General features: G+C 35.6%; 2 protein-coding genes across 2 annotated transcripts in view; both read right to left on the reverse strand.

Moving 5' to 3' along the window:
• LOC109353622 (Golgi to ER traffic protein 4 homolog) overlaps positions 1 to 6,911 on the reverse strand; it is an 8,039-nt gene extending 1,128 nt beyond the window's left edge. Inside the window, exons 1-10 of the mRNA XM_019595954.1 lie at positions 6,782 to 6,911; positions 5,723 to 5,802; positions 5,363 to 5,441; positions 5,100 to 5,181; positions 4,777 to 4,927; positions 3,933 to 4,023; positions 3,729 to 3,812; positions 3,541 to 3,587; positions 3,251 to 3,379; positions 2,545 to 2,629 (exon numbers count right to left, since the gene is read on the reverse strand). Of these exons, the coding sequence (XP_019451499.1) occupies positions 2,545 to 2,629; positions 3,251 to 3,379; positions 3,541 to 3,587; positions 3,729 to 3,812; positions 3,933 to 4,023; positions 4,777 to 4,927; positions 5,100 to 5,181; positions 5,363 to 5,441; positions 5,723 to 5,802; positions 6,782 to 6,832 (879 nt within the window). The 5' untranslated portion in view covers positions 6,833 to 6,911. The remainder of the gene's footprint in view (positions 1 to 2,544; positions 2,630 to 3,250; positions 3,380 to 3,540; positions 3,588 to 3,728; positions 3,813 to 3,932; positions 4,024 to 4,776; positions 4,928 to 5,099; positions 5,182 to 5,362; positions 5,442 to 5,722; positions 5,803 to 6,781) is intronic.
• On the reverse strand, positions 8,341 to 18,949 carry LOC109354583 (alkaline/neutral invertase CINV2-like). Its single transcript, XM_019597178.1, has 5 exons — positions 18,791 to 18,949; positions 17,709 to 18,134; positions 16,754 to 17,185; positions 15,911 to 16,472; positions 8,341 to 8,955 (listed from the first exon to the last, which is right to left on the reverse strand). The coding sequence occupies exons 2-5, from the start codon at positions 18,084 to 18,086 to the stop codon at positions 8,660 to 8,662; spliced, it is 1,668 nt and encodes a 555-aa protein (XP_019452723.1). The 5' UTR covers positions 18,087 to 18,134; positions 18,791 to 18,949; the 3' UTR covers positions 8,341 to 8,659.

The following is a 21,870-nucleotide window of genomic DNA, read 5'->3' on the forward strand; positions in this document are numbered from 1 at the left end:
CAGCCCGTTCTATGCTTCTGTCAGCATCGGCTCCTTCTGAGTTCTGGGGTTAGGCTGTCAAAACTGCGGTTCATGTCATTAACAGAATTCCTTCTTCTGTTACTTCAGGTTTGTCTCCTTTTGAAAGGTTGTATGGTCATCCTCCTGATTATTCATCATTGAGGGTTTTTGGTTCCACTTGTTTTGTTCTTCTTCCTCATGTTGAACGGAGTAAATTGACTCCTCGATCTGCCATATGTGTCTTTCTTGGTTATGGGGATGGTCAGAAAGGTTATCGTTGTTATAATCCTTCTACTCGTAAATTGTATATTTCTCGTCATGTTGTTTTTCTTGAGCATTTGCCTTTTTATTCTATTCCATCTGACTCTCAAAACATTACCAGGTCTGATCTCATTCATATTGATCCATTTGTTGCGGATATTGATGGTCCAAATGACTTTAATTTTGAGAATTTCAGGGATGAAGCTCCTCATACCCCCCGCCTGCCCATGACCCTCTGCAGATTGGTGATCCTCATCCTCAACCACCTCATCTTCCTCGTCGTTATCCTCAACGTATCCATAAGTCCACTCAGCTCCCTGACTTTGTTTACAACATTTATTCTACTTCTTTTGCTTCTGCTTTGACCTCTCTCCACAGGTTATCTGAGCCATCCTCCTATCAAGAGGCTGTTCTTGATCCTCTTTGGCAGCAGGCTATGAACGATGAACTTTCTGCTTTGCACAAAACAGGTACTTGGACTATGGTGTCTCTACCACCAGACAAACGTGCTATAGGTTCTCGTTGGGTCTTTAAGATCAAGATCAAGTCTGATGGTTCTATTGAGCGTTACAAAGCTCGTCTTGTTGCCAAGGGATATGCTCAACAATATGGCATGGATTATGAAGAAACTTTTGCTCCTGTTGCCAAGATGACAACCATTCGCACTCTTATTGCTATTGCATCTGTTCGTCAATGGCATATCTCTCAGATGGATGTCAAAAATGCTTTTCTAAATGGTGATCTTCATGAAGAAATATATATGGTTCCTCCTCCTGGAGTTTCTCATAATCCGGGGGAAGTATGCAAGCTGCAAAAATCTCTCTATGGGCTCAAACAAGCTCCTCGCGCTTGGTTTGAGAAATTCTCTATTGTGATAACTTCTCTTGGCTTCTCTTCAAGTCCACATGATTCTGCTTTATTTGTCAGAAATACTCCTCATGGTTGCATTATCATCTCTTTATATGTCGATGATATGATCATTACTGGTGATGATGTTGATGGGATTACAAAGTTGAAGACGCAACTAGCAGAACAATTTGAGATGAAGGATTTAGGTACTCTTACATATTTCTTGGGAATTGAAGTAGCCTCATCTCCTAGGGGTTATCTTCTTTCCCAATCGAAATATATTGCTGATATTCTTGACCTGGTTAGTCTCTCTGACACTAAAGCTGTTGACAGTCCTCTTGAGACTAATGCTAGATATACATCTTCTGATGGTGTTCCTCTCTCTGAACCTACTCTATATCGCACTCTTGTTGGTAGTTTGGTGTATCTGACCATTACCAGACCCGATATTGCTTATGCAGTGCACATTGTTAGCCAGTTTGTGAGTTCTCCTACTACTGTTCATTGGGCAGCTGTTCTTCGGATCCTTCGTTATCTTCGAGGCACTCAGTTTCAGAGTCTTCTTTTCTCTTCAACTTCTTCCTTGACATTGTCTGCTTATTCAGATGCTGATTGGGCTGGGGATCCTACTGATCGCAAGTCTACTACAGGTTTCTGTATCTTTCTAGGAGATTCCCTCATATCTTGGAAGAGTAAGAAGCAGGATGTTATTTCTCGCTCTTCTACAGAGGCTGAGTATCGTGCTATGGCAACCACCACTGCTGAAATAGTTTGGTTGCGTTGGTTACTTGCTTCTTTGGGTGTTGATCAACCTGAACCCACTCCCATGTACTGTGACAATAAGAGTGCTATTCAAATCGCTCATAACTCTGTCTTTCATGAGCGTACTAAACACATTGAGATTGATTGTCACTTCACACGTCACCACTTCCAACATGGCACCATCACCTTACCCTTCATTTCTTCTTCGTTGCAGATTGCTGATTTGTTTACCAAACCTCATTCTACTCAACGTTTTCGTTTCTTGACTAACAAACTTTCAATGCTTTCGATTAACGCATCTTGAGTTTGAGGGGGAATGTTAAATGTATTTTAGTTATTAGTAAAGGGTAGTCTTGTCTTTTGTATTTACTTAACTTCCTATATGTATTGGCCCTTTGGCCTTATCTCTATTATCAATTCCATTTGCATTTCTCCTCTCCCTTCTCTCTTCTTCTTCTCCTCTCCCTTCCTATGCAGCTGATCTAACAAAATAATTTTTAAGTTTCACTCATTTGATCTGTTGAATTTAAGAAAATAAATGACTAAGATTGAGTATAACTGGTGTAACTTAACTCGGGTCGGGTGTATTTATTTATTTATTTAGTAAAATGGTAGCTAGCTTCAATAAAAGAGGAAATATAGGAAATGACATGGTTTGGTAAGTAAGGTGACCTCATGGAATGCAGGCTCCCTGTCAATACTTGGCTTAAAATTTGCTCTTAACATATTAAAAAGTGGTGGAGCATTTCTCTCCATCCTGCATCAAACACAAAATAATTTTAAAAGAAGGAGTTGACACAATAAATAATGATGAGTACTATACTTCACTTTAGCGTCACATTCCTAATCGATTTTTGAATAGTTAAAGAAGATAAAAACTTAAGAGTTATGAAATATACTAATGAATGTCTTTTAAGCATTTGTTTTCCCTTCATTCTCCATCAAAAACCAATTCGCAAACTCAGCCTTATATGAGTGCGAATAAGATGCTTAGTTTAGTTTAATTTATTTTCTTCCATTCTAAGGAATAGATCCACATAAGTATAACATAATTAAATACAAGTGATGAAAAAATCTAGGGTTTCCTGTTAAAACAAACTATCAATATTCTTCAAATCATAGTGAAGTGATGCAAAATGTCTCTTCAGTATGTCTAAATTTAAAATACAATTTTTTGTCTAGTATCTCCTTGCCTTTTTGGATAAGAAACTAATCTCTCTAGAGTTTGTGACTACCCCTCCCAACAAGTGTTTCTCCCAGGAATTGAACCCTCAACCTTGGAGATCCAACGGGGCCTTACACCACTAGACCAACGCCTTTTTGGTAATTTAAAACACAATTTGATCAACATAACAATCAAATATTACAGAAAGCTTACGTTTGCAGAAGAAAAATGATGAACTGCATCAAATCTGTTTGAGGAAACTGAACCTCTGTAGACTCAGCTTGCTTCTTTATCTCTCCCATTAGTATATTTGCATCTTTCAAATTACCTAAACATAAATACCTATCATAAAATAAAAATACAAAAATTATGCTAAGAATGTCTAAGCACTATAATCATAATGCAGTAATCAAAAACTTAAATTTCATCAAAGGGTGTGGAAAAATGAAAATAATCCAAGGAAATCTCAGTGAAAAATAAGTTCTTAAAAATGTTTTTTTTACCTTAAAACTGCTCTAGCAATGGCCAAATCATCTTCACCAGGATAACACTACATTATTTAAAAATTATATCAGTAATATAACATATGAATGAATCATACTACAATTAATATTGATACCATTTTGCATGCCTCGAAAAATTCTGTTAAGATGAACCAAACAACAAGGAATATGAAAGTGAGGAAATTGACCTTGCCCAAAAAATTCACTAGAGTAGAAGCAAACTTGTTTGGATCATTTCCTCTTACAAAATGATATGTTACTCTACCCATATCCTGCATGTAATAAATATATTAATATTCATAATAGTGTAAAGCTATTGTCATATCCATGGTAGTCAAAATCGTGATCCTGCTCGTGAGATCGGATGATCTTATGATCAATGTGAAACATACCACCTCAGGGCTTTCAGAATATATGTATTCAGCTAGCATAATGTGCAGTTCCGGCGATCCGGTACTACTTGCTCCAAATTCAGAAGACCACCTGATTATAATAGCAGCAAGGCCTAAAATATTATGCAGGGTAACACAAGATTATAACTTAAAGAAGCATACATAACCATGCTGATATACAGAACCTTGTAATGCTAAAGTTACACAAAATTCAACAAGAGTAAGTCTTGTATTTAGAATTATGTAATTTGGGTTATAAACAACAACTATGAAAAGGAAATGCAAAAGGTACACCAATCACTTTCCATATATTTTAAGTACTTCTTGCATAAATGAAACATGTAAGTGGCTTCAGTAATGTTGCAGCAGATTTACTATAGAATTCATCAGTTATCAGTGTATTGATCTCTTTCTGTGAAATGAATACTATAATGCTCAAAATAAAGTAACACAAATTAGTTCTTTTTATAGAAAGGTTGTGACTCACTTGCACAGAAAAGAGAATGAATTCAGTACATGCAAATTATAGTTGTGTGGTCGATCTGAATTATGAGGAATGAAGCTATCTTTTTAGGCAAAGAAGTGCGTTATGTGTACTTATTTGATTTAATTCAGACTAGATCTTCGATTTGGTTCTCCTCATTTGTAACTCAAACTTTTTATCTTCTGCAAATCGGTATATGGATCTGAAACTTTGTATTACTTTAGCCTCTAAATAAATCACTAGTTAATCGTTCCTTTTGTATTTGGCGGGCACCCTTTGTGCCCAGTTTAATACAATGTTTCTTTGCCGAAAAAAATGCAAATTATAATCTAGAATGTTTTAGATTTTGTGAAGTCTCACTTGATAGCAGCTTTTAAGAATGAGTAGCAGCCTTCAACACGTGCTTTTGCAGTTCTAATCTCTTCAGAAAGCTGTTGCATGTCATCAACATCCCACAAATGTGGTGGCAATGGAACTTGAGGAAATTTTTCGAAGATTCTCTTGACAAGATCTACCATTCAAATTTATTAGTGATAAGAAGGAAAGTTCCATAGTTAAATACTATATGAAACCAAATAAGAACTATGAAATTGTTATATTATGTGACCATAACAAAATGCATTACAAGAACATACAAAATAAATAGCTGATAAAATTAAAACTTAGACATAATAAGAACTCACCAAGAGTTTCATCATCATAAGGAATTTTCCCTTTTCCTAATGTCTCCACAAATAATAAAGCAAGTTCTGCTCCACATATGACCTTAGATAAAGAAAAAGTTCAGAGTTAAACTTTGTTGTTGATCAAATGTTAAAACTATTACCATATATTTTTTATCATAAAAATAAATGTTCTGTTACCAAGATATGTGTTAAAATTAATCAAATAAATATAAAAGGGTTCCTGAATCTCCAACCATGCATTTGAAATAGAAAATGTAAACCTGTCCTTGAGTCAATTGAATACAAGCTCCAGAATGTAGAATATCTAGTGCTTCAGAGTACCTCTCAGCAGATACATATCTGCAGCAAAGTTTTGAGAATGCTGATCAATGTCTACAATTTAAGTAGTGAAGTATGTATTGGTTAGTGTAGAGTCATTGAGTAAATTAATGAAGCTTATCATCATTTCTTCTAAGCTTCAAAGAACTTCAACAACCACTATATGAATGATAACATGAAACATACATTTAAAATGAAAAAAGAAACTAAAAATACAAATATATATGTATATATGTATATATATGTATATACAATAAAGCACATAGGTTTTATAATAAGCAACAGAAAGAAGGGTTTTGAACCTTGCACTAATGGACTTGTACATTTGTTGTGCTCCATAATAATTGCCCTCGTTTACAACTTTCTCTAATTTATCAATATTCTGCATTTCACAGCACAAGATATATGAAATTTGACTAAAATAAATAAACAGTGTCTCAAGAAGCATCAAAACCTACAGAATATAGAAAAGACAACCCAATGGGATTTGATAGTACAAAACTTTGCATATTATAAAATAAAGCCCTCACAAACAAATGAACTCTATTTTTGAACACCAAGTTATAAACTGTTCATCTAGTATAATAAACACAAATCTAAGGATAACAAATGCATACCATTTTGCTTAATTCAAACACCCTTTTACTAAAAGACTCCAGCTTTATTTATTTTGGATTTTGAACATCTCCAAACTACTATTAGATTAAAGGAGGAAATTCTTCTTTTGTCAAAAAGTGCCTCTTAAAGCACACTTTTCATGTTTAGTTTGAGATGTATCTCAACCATGCATATGCTTTTAGCCATTTAGAAGGAAACAATAATTGCATGAAATAACATAAAAAGATATTTGTTATCTCAGGTATATATTGTTTCGTATAATAGTAATAAAGTAAAAACATCATTAATAATGAAAGTTTAAACTTTTTAATTAAAATTGTATGTATTTATTGACATGAGATAATGTATGAGGCATGATTTGAACAACAGATCTTTACTCGATGTGTTCACAATTTGAAGCTTTCCCTTGAAGATAAAATGGAATTAAAGAGTTATCAACTTAATTTGAGTGTAAGTTTGTTCAAGTACAATTACTCTAATTCCCATAATAAAATGCAATGTAATATATGTACAACTTTACATGACAACTTGCAACAAATTTTGGCATGAGAATACCTATACCAATGTAATAATGTTTCAGAAAATCATTATAGCAAAAGAAAAAATAATCACATAACAACAATTCAAAAGCTTTTCTTTTATTTAAAAGGGAAAAATTTAATCTTTTTTGGCAAAGATGAATCTTGAGATGGGTTGAAATCAAAATTGAAATTTGCATGTAAAAAATAAGAGAGAGATATTACATCTTGAGCAGGAGGTAGTTCTGCTCTTCTGGTTCTCTGTCGCGACATCATAATTTCTCCAACAAGGATTGATAATAATTAATTCACAATCAATGATTGAATGAATGATTGAAGGAACAAATTAAACAAATGTCAGAAATATGGCCAAAAATGATAATATAAATCAAAATATTCTATTTATGGAAAGGACAATTAGAAAGAATTTTCAATTGTTCACTTTTTATATATTGGGTGTCCTCTGTAAATGTTAAAATGCTTGCTTATTCATAAATTGAAATTGAAATTACATCTTTAGCTTGTGATAAAAGGCTATATATATAATCACAATTTTAGATACCTTTTAGTTATCCATTCCTCAAGCAAGCTCTTAAAACAAAAATGAAAACTTACTCTGGAAATAAAAACAATAAAATGAACATGGTTCCACAAAGTTAAAATTTCTTAGTAATTCATATAAAAGGGTCAACACTATTAGCCTTTCCCAATCAGTTTAGATTATTGGTAGAAAAATTTATATACAGTTAGTACATCATCCACCATGCATTTGTTTTTTTTTTTTTTGAATTTGAAATTCAATAATGATAAAATATGAATAATGGATGATACAATGATAATATATAAGACTCGGACAAATAATGTATACATATTTCCAAATACAACATTAATGTCAAGTACATGCCAACTAATGCAAAGTAAATGTCAAAATTATATTCTCTCACTTGATAGGTGTTGGAATTGGTAAATGTAGATAATATTATCCAAACAAAATGTTACATTTACATTCCAATGATAAAAATGAAAATCAAATGAGCTTAGTAAAATAATGTATAATGTCAATAGGATTTTCCATATGGCAGTTCTAAGGAGATAATAACTTCTAAATAATATAACCATTGATGTAGACAATTCACAATTGAGAATTTGAGATCATTGTATAATCACTTTCTGAATTTTTACACCTCTGATAGATGAAAAAAAAAAATAATTAGATAAAAACTATCATTTTATTATGTTTAATGATAACTTTTAAAATAGTATTATGTGGAAGCAGATGTTGAAGAATGGTGAAATGGATAGATTGAAATCAGAAAAGCATAGGCAATAGGTGAACGTGTTAGGTCTTGGGATCAAAGTCGAAGTCATTAAATAAGGGCATAACAGTGTATCAAATCAATAAACTACAAATATCTGCAGTCTAGTTTTGTAAGAAAAGTTGTCTTGGTAAGAGAAACAGCTAATAAAATTCATAGGGAAAGTTCATTGCATTTGTGAAGAAAGTAAAAATTTAAGACTTGACCCATTGGTCATAGTATTTCAACCCTTTAACAAGAAGGCTTATGATTTAAATTGTGCACAACATCAAGTTCTACAACCACAATATTGTGGTTATGGTGACACTACAAACATGACCCCAAATTACAATATTATGGCTACATTAGGTCGCATTGAATTCAAAAATATTTTTTTAATCCTAAAATAATTCATACTGCAACGACAGTAATAACCACAATCATAGTAACTACAACGGTTACAGGGAACATAATTTAAAATACTAAAACTAGGGAAATGGGTGAAATACATTAATTTAATGAAGAATGTTTCATACTTTGACTTCTTGTTGCTAATAATCCTAGGCAACAAGTGGGACAATAGCAGGAACCTAAAAAAACATGACCATGTGTCTTTTCTGTTATTTGGGAAAAGCATGACGCCAGTCTCAGCAGCAGTAGCTATTTTATACAAAGCCAAATTTTCAACAAAGCCTATGAGGAAGCAAATTGCCAAGAATGGTGCCGTGTATTGAAACAACAATATCTCTCACCTTCTAAGTGTTGTTTTTCTACTCCTTCTGTACTATTTATCTATTGCCCAATCTTTTTAGCACGTCCAAGATGATGATCTTTTTATCACTGGCTTCATTTGCCTGTCCTCTTCCAGGGAAATCATTCCCAAGTGTGATGGGTCCTCTAGCATCATCTTTGCCACCAGATAACCTGCAATAGACCATGTTTGGTATTTTCTAGCTTGTTTGCCTACATATCTACCAAGTTTACCATCATAATATTCAGGCCACCCATCCTTCAGTAAACGACTCTCGGCAAGCTCAATTGCACGTCTTGCAATTTGTGGTCGCCCCGTTTTTATGCAAGCAGCTGTTACTAACCAAAGGAGCACTGCACTCAAGCAAGTAACAAAGGAAATAAAAGTCAATAAATAAACCATATCAGAACTGTCTGACTATAAATTTATTTATATCATATGGTAAGAATAATCAAACATGTTTCATGTGCCAAGTTCCAACCATCTTACAGTTAAAAAACAACAATACTAATAATAGCCAAGGTTTGTCCACAGTTTAATTGTGTTCTCACACATTTAATATGATGCCATTTGCAACATTACAAATATTCAAACATGGCATATCATACAGTGGGCAGACTTTACTTTCAGTGCAGTAGTTTCAAACGGTCAAACCTAATGGAAGCATCTTTCGAAAAGAGCCAAGCATGTCGAAGCACACCTTGAGGAGTTCCCTCAAAAAATGGTATAGTGATAGACACTGGTATCCAAACGAGTAGAAAAGGGAAGATTTAGAAGAGAATTGCCCCTAACACAGATTCCAACTTGGATCTGCTAGGGTTCTAGTATTTTTTATTAGAATTTTAGGCAAGAATTACAAGAATTGAATTGGATCCCACGATCCTTTTCTCACTGATTCCAAATCAGTTAGCTACTAGTCAAAAACTAACTACCTTACTAACCTAGCTACTATTTATAGAATTCCCTCCCTTCCCTTAACTGCCTTAACTGCCTTAACTGGCAGTAAAAGGAAAGTTTGTTATTCAAGCCAAACTTTCCTTTTACCCCTTTTGTACACATTAATAACCCTTGGCTTGGTATGAGCCTTATCATTACCCTCCCCTAATAGTTTTAACTTGTCCTCAAGTTGAAAGCTAGGGAACTGGTCTTGTATGGTTGTGGCTGCTTCCCAAGTAGCTTCATGCTCTGGTAATGCTTGCCACTGCACCAGAACTTCTAAGTTGCCTTGGCTGTCCATCCTCTTTTCAAGGATGATCTCAGGCACTACTTCCAGCTCATGTTCTTCATTCAGCATAGCAGGGAGAGGTTGTGGTAATTGGTGGGGTTTCAGAGCCTTCTTTAACAGAGAAACATGGAAGACTGGGTGGATTTTGGAATGAGCAGGCAAAGCTAAGTGATAAGCCACCACCCCAACCTTTTTAATCACCTCATAGGGTCCATAATATCTGGGGGCTAGTTTAGCACAAGGTCTATAGATGAGAGACTTCATCTTGTAGGGTTGGAGCTTGAGATAGACCCAATCCCCTACTTCAAACACAATATCCCTTCTATGCTTATTAGCATGCTGCTTCATCATATTCTGAGCCTTATCCAGATTACCCTTGAGTTCCTCTATGATGCTATCCCTCTGATTGCACAATCTATTCACCTCTTCCACCTTGGATGGAATTGTTCCAGCCTTAACCAGTAGGGGAGCTTCCCTGCCATAGAGTGCCCTGAAAGGAGTCATTCCAGTGGACCCATTGTAATTAGAATTAAACCAAAATTCTGCCCAATGCAACCACTTCACCCACTGCTTGGGTTTTGGCCCTACAAAACACCTGAGATAAGTCTCCAAACACCTATTGGTGACCTCAGTTTGGCCATCTGTTTGAGGGTGGTATGAGGTACTTAGCTTGAGTTGAGTTCCAGCCAATTTAAAGATTTCCTTCCAGAATTGACTCAAGAAAATAGGATCCCTATCTGAAACAATTGTAGCAGGAAACCCATGTAGTTTAACCACTTCCTTGATGAATATAGCAGCCACCTCCTTAGCTGAGAAAGGGTGCCCTAAAGGAAAAAAATGAGCATATTTGGTGAGTCTATCCACTATTACATAGATGGTATCCATCCCCTTCACTCTAGGTAATCCACCTATGAAATCCATAGAAATATCCATCCAAACCTGTTGAGGAACAGGTAGAGGTTGGAGTAAACCAGCAGGGGACAGTGTAGAGTATTTATTTCGTTGGCAAATGTCACACCCTTCTACAAAAGCCTTGATATCTCCCTTCATCCCTTCCCAAAACAGAAAACTAGAGATCCTTTTGTAGGTTCTGAAAAACCCTGAGTGCCCACAAGTAGGAGTTTCATGGCATTCTGAAATGATGAGGGGAATTCTGTTAGACTGTTTGGACAGCAATAACCTACCCTTGTAGTATAAGATACCCTTCTTCAACTCATAACCAGGGTGACCCTTGGGTGAAACAGTGAGGTCTTGTAACATTTGCTTCCATTTAGGATCCAATTGCAACTCTTGAAGCCATTCTTCCACCTCCTCATTATTCAATACTGAAATAGCAGTGTACATCATCCTCCTAGACAGAGCATCAGCAGCAGAGTTGGTCTTGCCTGGCTTGTATTGTATCTCAAAATCTAAGCCCACCAACTTAACTGCCCATTTAAACTGTTCATCTGAGAATAGTCTCTGTTCAGTGAGAAATTTTAAGCTTCTCTGGTCTGTCCTGATGATGAAATGCCTCCCCATAAGATAATGCCTCCATTTTTGTATAGCTTGGACAAGAGCCATTAATTCCCTCTCATAAACAGACTTCTGTTGAGCTTTGATGGATAATCCTCTGCTCCAGAAGGCTAGAGGTCTCCCCTCTTGCATCAAAACAGCACCCAGCCCTAAACTGGAAGTATCAGTTTCCACCACAAACTGTTTGTTGAAGTCAGGGGCAGCCAACAAGGGTAACTCCATCATAGCAGTTTTCAACCCTTCAAAAGCAACAGTAGCCTCTGGAACCCATAAGAAAGAATCTTTTTTAAGAAGATCAGTCAAAGGTTTGGCTAACCTCCCATAGTCCCTCACAAACCTTCTATAGTAGCCAGTTAGCCCCAGGAACCCTCTCAAACTCTTGATGTTGTTGGGCTGAGGCCAAGTCCTCATAGCAGCCACCTTAGACTGATCAGCAGCCACACCTTCCTTTGAAATAACATGTCCTAGGTACTCAATGCTAGCCTGGCCAAAGCTACACTTCTTTTTATTAGCTTGGAGATGGTTTTGAAGCAGCAGAGCCAAAACCTCCTTGAGATGATAGACATGTGACTCAACATCAGGACTATACACCAAGATATCATCAAAGAAGACCAAGGTGAACTTCCTTAGAAATGGTTTTAGGACCTCATTCATGAGGGATTGGAAAGTGGAAGGGGCATTGGTCAGCCCAAAAGGCATGACCAGAAACTCATAATGACCTTCATGAGTCCTGAAGGCAGTTTTCCCAACATCCTCTGGCCTCATTCTGATTTGGTGGTATCCTGACTTAAGATCCAGCTTAGAGAACACCCTAGCAACCCCAGGAACCCTTTCAAACTCTTGATGTTGTTGGGCTGAGGCCAAGTCTTCATAGCAGCCACCTTAGACTGATCAGCAGCCACACCTTCCTTTGAAATAACATGTCCTAGGTACTCAATGCTAGCCTGGCCAAAGCTACACTTCTTTTTATTAGCTTGGAGATGGTTCTGAAGCAGCAGAGCCAAAACCTCCCTGAGATGATAGACATGTGACTCAACATCAGGACTATATACCAAGATATCATCAAAGAAGACCAATGTGAACTTCCTTAGAAATGGTTTTAGGACCTCATTCATGAGGGATTGGAAAGTGGAAGGGGCATTGGTCAGCCCAAAAGGCATGACCAGAAACTCATAATGACCTTCATGAGTCCTGAAGGCAGTTTTCCCAACATCCTCTGGCCTCATTCTGATTTGGTGGTATCCTGACTTAAGATCCAGCTTAGAGAACACCCTAGCACCTCCAATTTCATCCAACAGTTCCTCAATCAGAGGTATAGGGAACTTATTAGGGACAGTAATCCTATTAAGTGCCCTATAATCAACACAAAACCTCCATCCCCCATCCTTTTTCCTAACCAAGATGATAGGACTAGAGTAGGGACTTATACTTGGCCTTATTACCCCTGCTTCTAACATTTCAGTGACCAGCCTTTCTATCTCAGACTTCTGATAATAAGGACACCTATATGGCCTCAAATTGGGAATCTCAGCTCCCTCTTTTAAGTGGATAGCATGATCATGACTTCTAGCAGGAGGCAACCCTTTGATGTCTTGAAACACTTCTGCATACTGAATTAACACTTCCTCTATCTCTGGATGGACCACCAGTTCTGAATTATTTACCTCTGGAGATTCATATTGGAGCAACAATCCTTCCCCTTCACTGAGCAACACCTGATTGAAGGCTCCTAGAGCCAACTCTGTTCTAGATAGGGCAGGGTCCCCTTGAAGAATGATTCTGGCATCCCCTCTCTTCATTGTCAATGTCATTCTCCCAAAATCAGCCTGGACTTCTCCCAAACTTGCCAACCACTCTAGACCCAGAACCACATCTACCCCTTTCAAAGCAAACAAGTAAAAATCTTGGGTTACCTGTAATTGTTGCATACTCAGGGTGAGGTTAGAACATCTTCCTCTACACTTGATGAGATGTCCATCCCCTACCTCAACCACATAGGCTTTGGTATCCTCCTTGGGTAAGTGCAAGAGTTCCACCAAATCCTTGGATATGAAGTTGTGGGATGCTCCACAATCAATGAGGATCACCACTGAATGATTGCCCAACTTACCCTCCATTTTCCAAGACTTAGTTGATGTGAAACCCTTCATAGAGCATAGAGAAAGCTGTAAGGAGTGAAAGGTCTCTACCTCAGGCTCCCCTTCCCCCTCTTCATCCTCATCCTCCTCATCAGCCATCAATAACATGTGCAACTGCCTATTCTTGCATCTGTGGTCTCTGGAAAACGGCTCATCACACCTAAAACAGAGCCCCTTCTCCCTCTTCTCCTTTAACTCTGCACTGGTGAGCCTCCTAAAGTCACCCCCCAACTTGGAAACAGCACCATCTGAGCTAGATTTTGATGGAACGGATACACTCCCCACAGATGACCCCTCCTTTCTGTAGCTATTAGATACAGAGGGCTCCAAGGTAACCACCCTGTTATAGGAGTTGGATCTGGTTGACCCTGGGAGCCTCTGGTACCCTGCTTGAGCCTTCCTATTCACCACCTGGTTCCTCTGCTCAATTAATATAGCCTTCTAAATTAATTCTGGAAGAGTCTTGAGCTCATACAACCTGACTTCCACCCTTACTTCCTCCTTGAGCCCGTTTAAGAAAACTCCTCTAACAAACTCTTGATCAATGCCCCTTAAGGCCCCTGCAAACTTCTCAAACTCTTCCACATATGCCTCTACCCCACCTTCCTGCTTGAGTGATAAAAGTAACTCAAAAGGATTTTGGGCCATTGCTGGCTGGAAACGTCTCACCACCGCCAACTTGAAACACTCCCACGTAGGATAAGGGTTACATCCCTCCCACCATTGATACCAACTGAGTGCTCTACCATCCAGAGCCACCATCGTAGCCCTCATCTTTTCTGCTTCAGAAACAGAACGTAGTGAGAAATATCTTTCTAACTTCTGCACCCATCCATAAGCATCATCCCCCGTAAAGATAGGGATTTCCAACTTCCTCCACCTATCATGGCCTGCATTTCTTGGATGACTGTCAACCTCCTCCTCTTGCTCACTGCCTCCTCCAAACGAGTGCTCCTCTGGGCTCACACCCAGTTTGGTTGCCACTGCAAACATCAAATCCTCCAACTTCTTGGTGCGTGCTTCATACAATTCCAACTTCATCCTTATCTCTTCTCTTTCTTGTCGCGTGCCTCCTCTGTCTTGTCCCTCACTGTCATTCTCCTTAGCCATGCTACGAGTAGAAACCATACACCAATCCTAATTGCAGCGTGGTTGGACTCACAACCTCAGGCACCAGAATGGTGCTCTGATACCAGTGATAGACACTGGTATCCAAACGAGTAGAAAAGGGAAGATTTAGAAGAGAATTGCCCCTAACACAGATTCCAACTTGGATCTGCTAGGGTTCTAGTATTTTTTATTAGAATTTTAGGCAAGAATTACAAGAATTGAATTGGATCCCACGATCCTTTTCTCACTGATTCCAAATCAGTTAGCTACTAGTTACAAAGTAAAAGCTAACTACCCTACTAACCTAGCTACTATTTATAGAATTCCCTCCCTTCCCTTAACTGCCTTAACTGGCAGTAAAAGGAAAGTTTGTTATTCAAGCCAAACTTTCCTTTTACCCCTTTTGTACACATTAATAACCCTTGGCTTGGTATGAGCCTTATCATATAGACTGATATGCTATGAATGAAATGTTGTCATAGGTACAGCCAGCAAATTCATGAGGACAAGATAAAAACACATGGGCTAATAATAAAACTTCATTTCAAATTCCATATAATATTAAGATGTTGGAGGATGATCCCAATATCCATGTCTTGAGGAGGAACAGTAAAAAAACCTTCTTCAAATGGAAATAGATAATATTTTAAATATATAAAAAATGCATGCAAGTACATAACTACGTTTTTTCTAAGAAGCACTTCTTGAGAAGACAATTTAAAGCTGTGCATTGATAAATTATGTATAAATAATATCAAGTAACAAGTAATTTTCTTCAAGACCAGATTAAATATGTGTAAATTGTTGTAAGGGTAAAGTAAGACTAACTTAGTCGAAAGTATGGTAGAAGAGATTTCATCAACCTAAACCTGAAGTAATAACCTCATCCCAGAACATTAACCAGCGTATCCATAGGGGAAAAGTCAAGTCCTAAACCCAGGCCAACATCAAGAGTACAGCATGCATTCTATCAATCAGTCATATCAGTCATATACCACACTTTGGTTTTAGTACCATTTCCTACATTAAACTATATTGAAATTCCCTAATTTTGATTTGCAATTTGGGAAACTAAATGAGAGAAACACAACTTTCAATGTTTTTTATGTCTCATCTATTGTAGATGCTTGGCAAAATAAATGAGAAGCACAATTTTAATGCATTTTATGTCTCCTTTCTTTCCCAAAGTCCAAAGTGTCTAAGCTTTGCCGTACAACTAAGATGTGCAAATAACATTTCTCAAAATGTTATCCTGATTCCAGCCAACACCCATGTTAAATGCATTTCAAATAATTAAGCGTGATGAAAGAAAGGAAGAACCTGGCCAAGATCCTCCATTATGGTAACTCCATCTGGTATTTTTGGGATCACAACCAGTAACAATCCGCCACTCGTGGCTCTCTATTGCAGGATAAGATATTTTTAGGGGCATTTCTCCGACCAGCTCATCCCACCGAGCTTCAATAAGATCCATGATAGCCATTGATTGCTCTGGAGTTGCTAGAGATGATAGAATTGCAATACAATTGCCTAAAGCAAACCAACGAAAATCCATCCGGGCTGGACTAACATTTCCAATAAAGTAGCCCCCACGTGTTGGCATAAAGTCAAATACCCAATCTGGAATTGAATCGGGAATAACATTAAACTTATTTACTGCAGTATGTGAATACTCCTCCGTCTTGTACCGATAAATGTCATTTAGCTGTTGGAAGTCAAGCCAAAAGTAACTCCGCATGTGATAAGTTAGTGCATGCAAACGCTTCGCAATACGCTCTACACATTCTTTTCCTTCTGCATCATCCTGTTTCAGCATTGCCAAAGCACATCTCAATGCCATGAAGAAAAGTGCTTGAATCTCTATAGGGTAGCCATAAACACCCTGCAGAAAAAAGAAAGAAACAATTAATAAAATATGAAAGTTTTTCCAAATAACCTAAATATATGAGTGTATTTCAAACCCTGTCTCCTATTGATAACTAACAGTGAAATACGAGCAAGACTTGTAATAACAAAGCTAATTGCACTTGCATCACCTTGCACTATAAAATGGCCAGCTTTGCACAAACAATAGAGTACACCAAACACCATTCGTATATCCCAACAAAATAAACAACATTATTTTATCAACATACTGAGAAACAACTGCAAATTATTCCTTACCATTCTTCGATCAATCATGGAGCATCCATCAGCACAAAGCAGAGTTGGGAATGTATCAAATCCCTCAGACAAGCATAGAGTCAATATAAGCTTCATTCCCTTTTGACAGTCTGAGGATTCAGCCAAAGATAAGTCCCCTGTAGACTTTGTGTAAGCACGGAGCAAAATGATCCACCAGAATCCAGAGTCAACAGGAGCAACTCTTCCAATTGCACTTTCACCAAAATCTGCAACAAGAGTATCTGTTTTCCGAACAGGGTCATGAAGGACTTTGAAGCTCGCTGGCATAACACCAGCACCAAGCTTAAATCGATCTACTCTTTTTTCCCACCCCTGAAGATGAAGTGTCTTCAATAAGAAGTTCTTAACTATTTCTGGTTCGCCATTCATTAAAAAGGCTAGAGCACTTGGCACGAAATCTCGAACAAAAACCTATAAGAGAAAACATATCAGTAAATATCATACTGAATCTTAGCTGTCCTCTTTCTATGTGTAACAGTAGAAAGATTTAATTTATGGTGCTTTGATGTTTTTCAGGGCCACCACTAACACAATCCCAGAGTTTCTTCATAAAGATTAAAGTCTAAGCATTTGCTGTCATGTCTCAACTTGTTAGAGATCATGTATCTAGTATCATAAAAGTTGTAGTCACAAATAAATTGTTGATGTTTCATGTTCAAATGGCCCCGGAAACCTTTACAATTATCAAAAGACTATTGGTAGTTTGATCTTTTAATTTTGTGTACCTCAAATATATATTAGACCTTTAATTTCAAGTATTTATATTTAGAGTACCATTATATTCAAACTTAAGTGATAAAGATGCATATAAAGGACAACTTAACCCACCATAGCTGGCATAGCATGATTTTCTTTCCATGTCTCAAGTGCCACAAAATTTGTCCGCACCCCAAAACTGTAATTATGACATTTCAGCATTGATTGAGGAACTCACCTGATCATAGTTTAGAACTTCCTCTGACTGATGATCAACAGCTGCAATAGTGCCAACTGGCTGACCTCTGAAATAGACTAGAGATTTTCGGAGGGACTCCCATGCATCAGCAACCATAGGGTGAGGCTCAAATGAATTTCGCACAGACGAAGCAGGTGTGTTAAAACCAGATCTTCCTCCGGGCGAATAAGTTTCATAGCTATCCAAGCCCGCTCTAGCAAAACTAGCTGACATTTCACTAAAAGACCTCTCATCAAATGAACTCTTCCTCTCTATGGTCAACTTTGGCTTGTCAAGGAGACGCGAGAGATCAAGATCTTCCATCTCAGATATAGAGCAGATCGAGCCGACTTTCCGAAGTCCCAAAGGTCCATCCATTTTCTACACTTCTCCAATACCAAAATGAATATAAAAAATAAATATTACCTGCAACCAGAAAATTAATAATTATCCGAAGTGAAATACAAAACTGAAACAAACACGTTCCAAATATTCAAATTAGTAAAACAAAAAAACAGAAAACAGAAAACATAAAACCAATGATCCAAATTCTAATTAAGCTTCACAATTGGGAACAGAGTGGGAACAAACAAAAACCAAACAACATCTCAGTGCATTTTCAACAAAACATCTTCAACCTACAAACATCATCACCTTCAGTATGCACGTTTACAAGTCACAATCAAAACGATCCAAACAATTGGTGGGGCAAAAGTGAGAACAAAATGATCCAATTGATTAAAACTAGTTATACTCTACACAAAAAAACAATCTCAGTGCATATTTGACAAAACAAAACATTTTCAAATTGCATCATCAAATTCGGAAGATATAATGTAATAACAAAGCAACAAATGACACATTGAATAAAAAACAAGTAACATTCAAGATCCAGGTTTAAAAACCTGAAGAATTACACGACTCAAACAACAAACCGAAGCAACAACAAAAATTCCTAACAACAGAGTTAAATTCGGAAATTGTGATGCAGGAACGAGTGCAATTTATCAATAGAGACAGATCTGAGAAAACCAACGGCAAACGAAGGTTAATGAGAAGTGAAAGGAGGAGAATACGCGAACCTGAAGACGGCGAGAAAGAGAAGATTAACCGGCGGAAACTACGGTGATTCGGCGGCGATATCGCAGAGAAATGGCGGTCGGAGAGATTGGCGCTTAACGCAAAAGGAGTAAGGAAAAAATGAGCACGTGATCTAAAGCTGATATTTATAGCGAAAGAAGAACGGTAGAAAGCGAGTCCTACACAGAAAGTGTAACTACCGTCTCAGCCAGTTTGGTTTATTTCTAAACTTGTTCCATGTAAGAGGGATTACCGGGAATAGCCGGTTGCACCACAAGTGGATAAAACGATACTGTTTCGGACGGGGCCTCTATGTTCTGTTTCTTACCCGCACTGGATATCCTAATATTATTATTGCTAATTAATTAATTATTTAATACTTTTTTTTTTATAATACCGATAATATCTAATCTTATATGGTAAGAAATAAAAAAAAATTGTGTTGTGTAATTAGTTTTCTTATTAAGTGTTGCTCACATTTTTAAGTAGGATCTTATATTATTAAATTAATGTTGTCTTAATAATTGGATTAGTTTATTTGTGATAAGGTAGCTGCATTTCAGCTTGTATTCTCCCTCAGCATATTCCAAAATGTATTAACTTTTGAGTTTTGAAACAAGTATAATATTTATATATTGTCAGTGTAAAATTTATACATAATTAATATATTATTTATATTTATTTATATTATTTTTTGAAAAGTTAATAATAATTAAAATGAATAGTGGACTTACAATACATAAATATTTACATTGTCATGGATACATTTTTTTTAATATATAGACGTGATTGATGATGTATTTAGCCATTTGCTTTTTATTTTTAATAATTAATCTCGGCGTAGCTTTAAAAGGTTATTATTTATATATAGTATGATGCATAAGTTTGCTAATAATTAATAATTTGTGATTTTATATTTTACCTTAAATAAATAAAAATATCATGTTTTGTCCAAATTACTTATTTTATAGATTTTTAATAAGGATTACATAAAGACTAACTCGGTCACTATATGCAGATTTCGAAATACTTTTACCTCATTTTATTGATTTATATAAGCTTTTGTTTTGGGTTTGAGTTTTAAATGGATTTAAAATATTTGGTCATAGCAAGAAATTTGCACTCATATGCCATTGGCTCAGTTGAAATGCAGGTGCTTTAACCATAAAAATAATTTTTATAATTCTTATAATATTATAAAAGGTTTTTTATTATAAACAAATGTATCCTCTTGTCCTACTTTATGGTTTAAATTTAAAAATTGAATGAATTAAAACTTGTAATTAGATTAAAGAAATAATAATAAAAATTAAATACATCTATTGTTAGCAATTGCTTAACTATAGGATTAATGAATTTTAATTTGGAAAAGAAAAATTAAGTAAAGAATAAACATCGATATGAATGATGCCTCACACAATTGATCGACTGATTACATGACCGATATAATTATTGTACTTTATCGATATATGAATTGGTTCACCAATTTACCAGTTGAACTAACCAATATGAACTGGTTTTTACAACATTGTTGTAATTAGGTTGCAAGATCAAGTAACATTTGGGAAGTCAAAATAAAATACAATCCAAAGTTAGGAAGTCAATTAATAAATAGTAATTTTTTTAATAATATTTATGAACTTTTTTTTCTTTGTATATAGTGAGATTTAATTTGCTCCTCCCGAAATATCTAAGCAATATTATTGCATATAGTAAGAATAATATATTTAATACTACTATGTCAACACTCGTGTAGGAGTAATATAATATTTATGATTTATAAGGATAGTAATAATATTGCACATAGTAATTAATTAGTTTTTTTCATTACATGAGAATTAATATCCAATCTAAAAATGAAAAAAGGATATTGTTAGTGTTGAATCGAATCTAAATATTATGATGGAGTAAATCCTTCATCTACTCATAATTTGTGATTTTCCATTCAGCACTAATAATATTCCCTCGTCATATTTAGAAATGGGAAAAAATCATTTTCACATCATACTATTTAGAAATATGATTTACTAATTATTTTTCATTCTTTTTATTTATATAATATCTAAGAGAATAAGGAAATATGATATCCATTCAAATTTACTAATTAATTTCTCATTTTTTATTCTATAATATCGAAGAGAATAAAAAATAGCATAGCCTTTTTAATCTAATCCCAACTATATAACGATTAGGAATATACCCTTCTATATTTATTAAGCATGTATCACGCACCTATTATAGAATTTAGATTAAAAAATTGGCAATTAAAGTTGAAAGATAGCACGTGTTATTTTGCTCTAATAATAATATAGTTTAAAATCTATACATCATCAATGTAAATATTTTTACATTATCAATATATCATTCATTCTTGGTCTGTAATATTTTTATTTGGGAGTTGATAATAATTAACCTATGAATTGTGAATAATTTAGTAACAATACAAAAAGTGTTTGTAATATATTAAATCCATAATAATGGAAGATAGGTGGTTGGGTATGAGTTGGAAATCTTATCCATCTTATCACAAACGAAATCATGTTTACCAATGCAAGCACATGTCTCTAGTTTCTACATTTTTAAACATAGAAAATGTCGCTTTCAACAAGAAAAAGGCAAAAATTAAATCTTGAATTTGACAACTAGTAGAAGTAAACATATAAGAATATTTTTTGAATATTCTTATATTGTAAGATGATAAATACTTATAAAGTTATCATGATATCCATACTATTATGATCAATATAATGAAATATGAAGAAGAACTTAATATTTATTTCATCTTAGTAGATTATTTCATTCTAGTAAAAGAATAATTATATGTTGTAGATTATTAATAGCACTCTCTTTGAAATCTTGATCCTCACATTTATCATTGTGCATTTTATATTACAATCACTCGTGAGCAACTACTAATAATGTGGCTTAGTTGCATGTGAGGCGTGATATGATTTATCATCCTACCACACTATGGGTCCAACCTAAATATAATTAATTTATAACAATATCAAGTTGGGGTAGATGAATATTAGTATATTAGGTCAAGGTCTTGTTTTTTTTTTTAATGTTATGATAGAAATAA

This window comes from Lupinus angustifolius, chromosome LG08 (assembly GCF_001865875.1).
Source record: "Lupinus angustifolius cultivar Tanjil chromosome LG08, LupAngTanjil_v1.0, whole genome shotgun sequence".
NCBI lineage: Eukaryota > Viridiplantae > Streptophyta > Magnoliopsida > Fabales > Fabaceae > Lupinus > Lupinus angustifolius.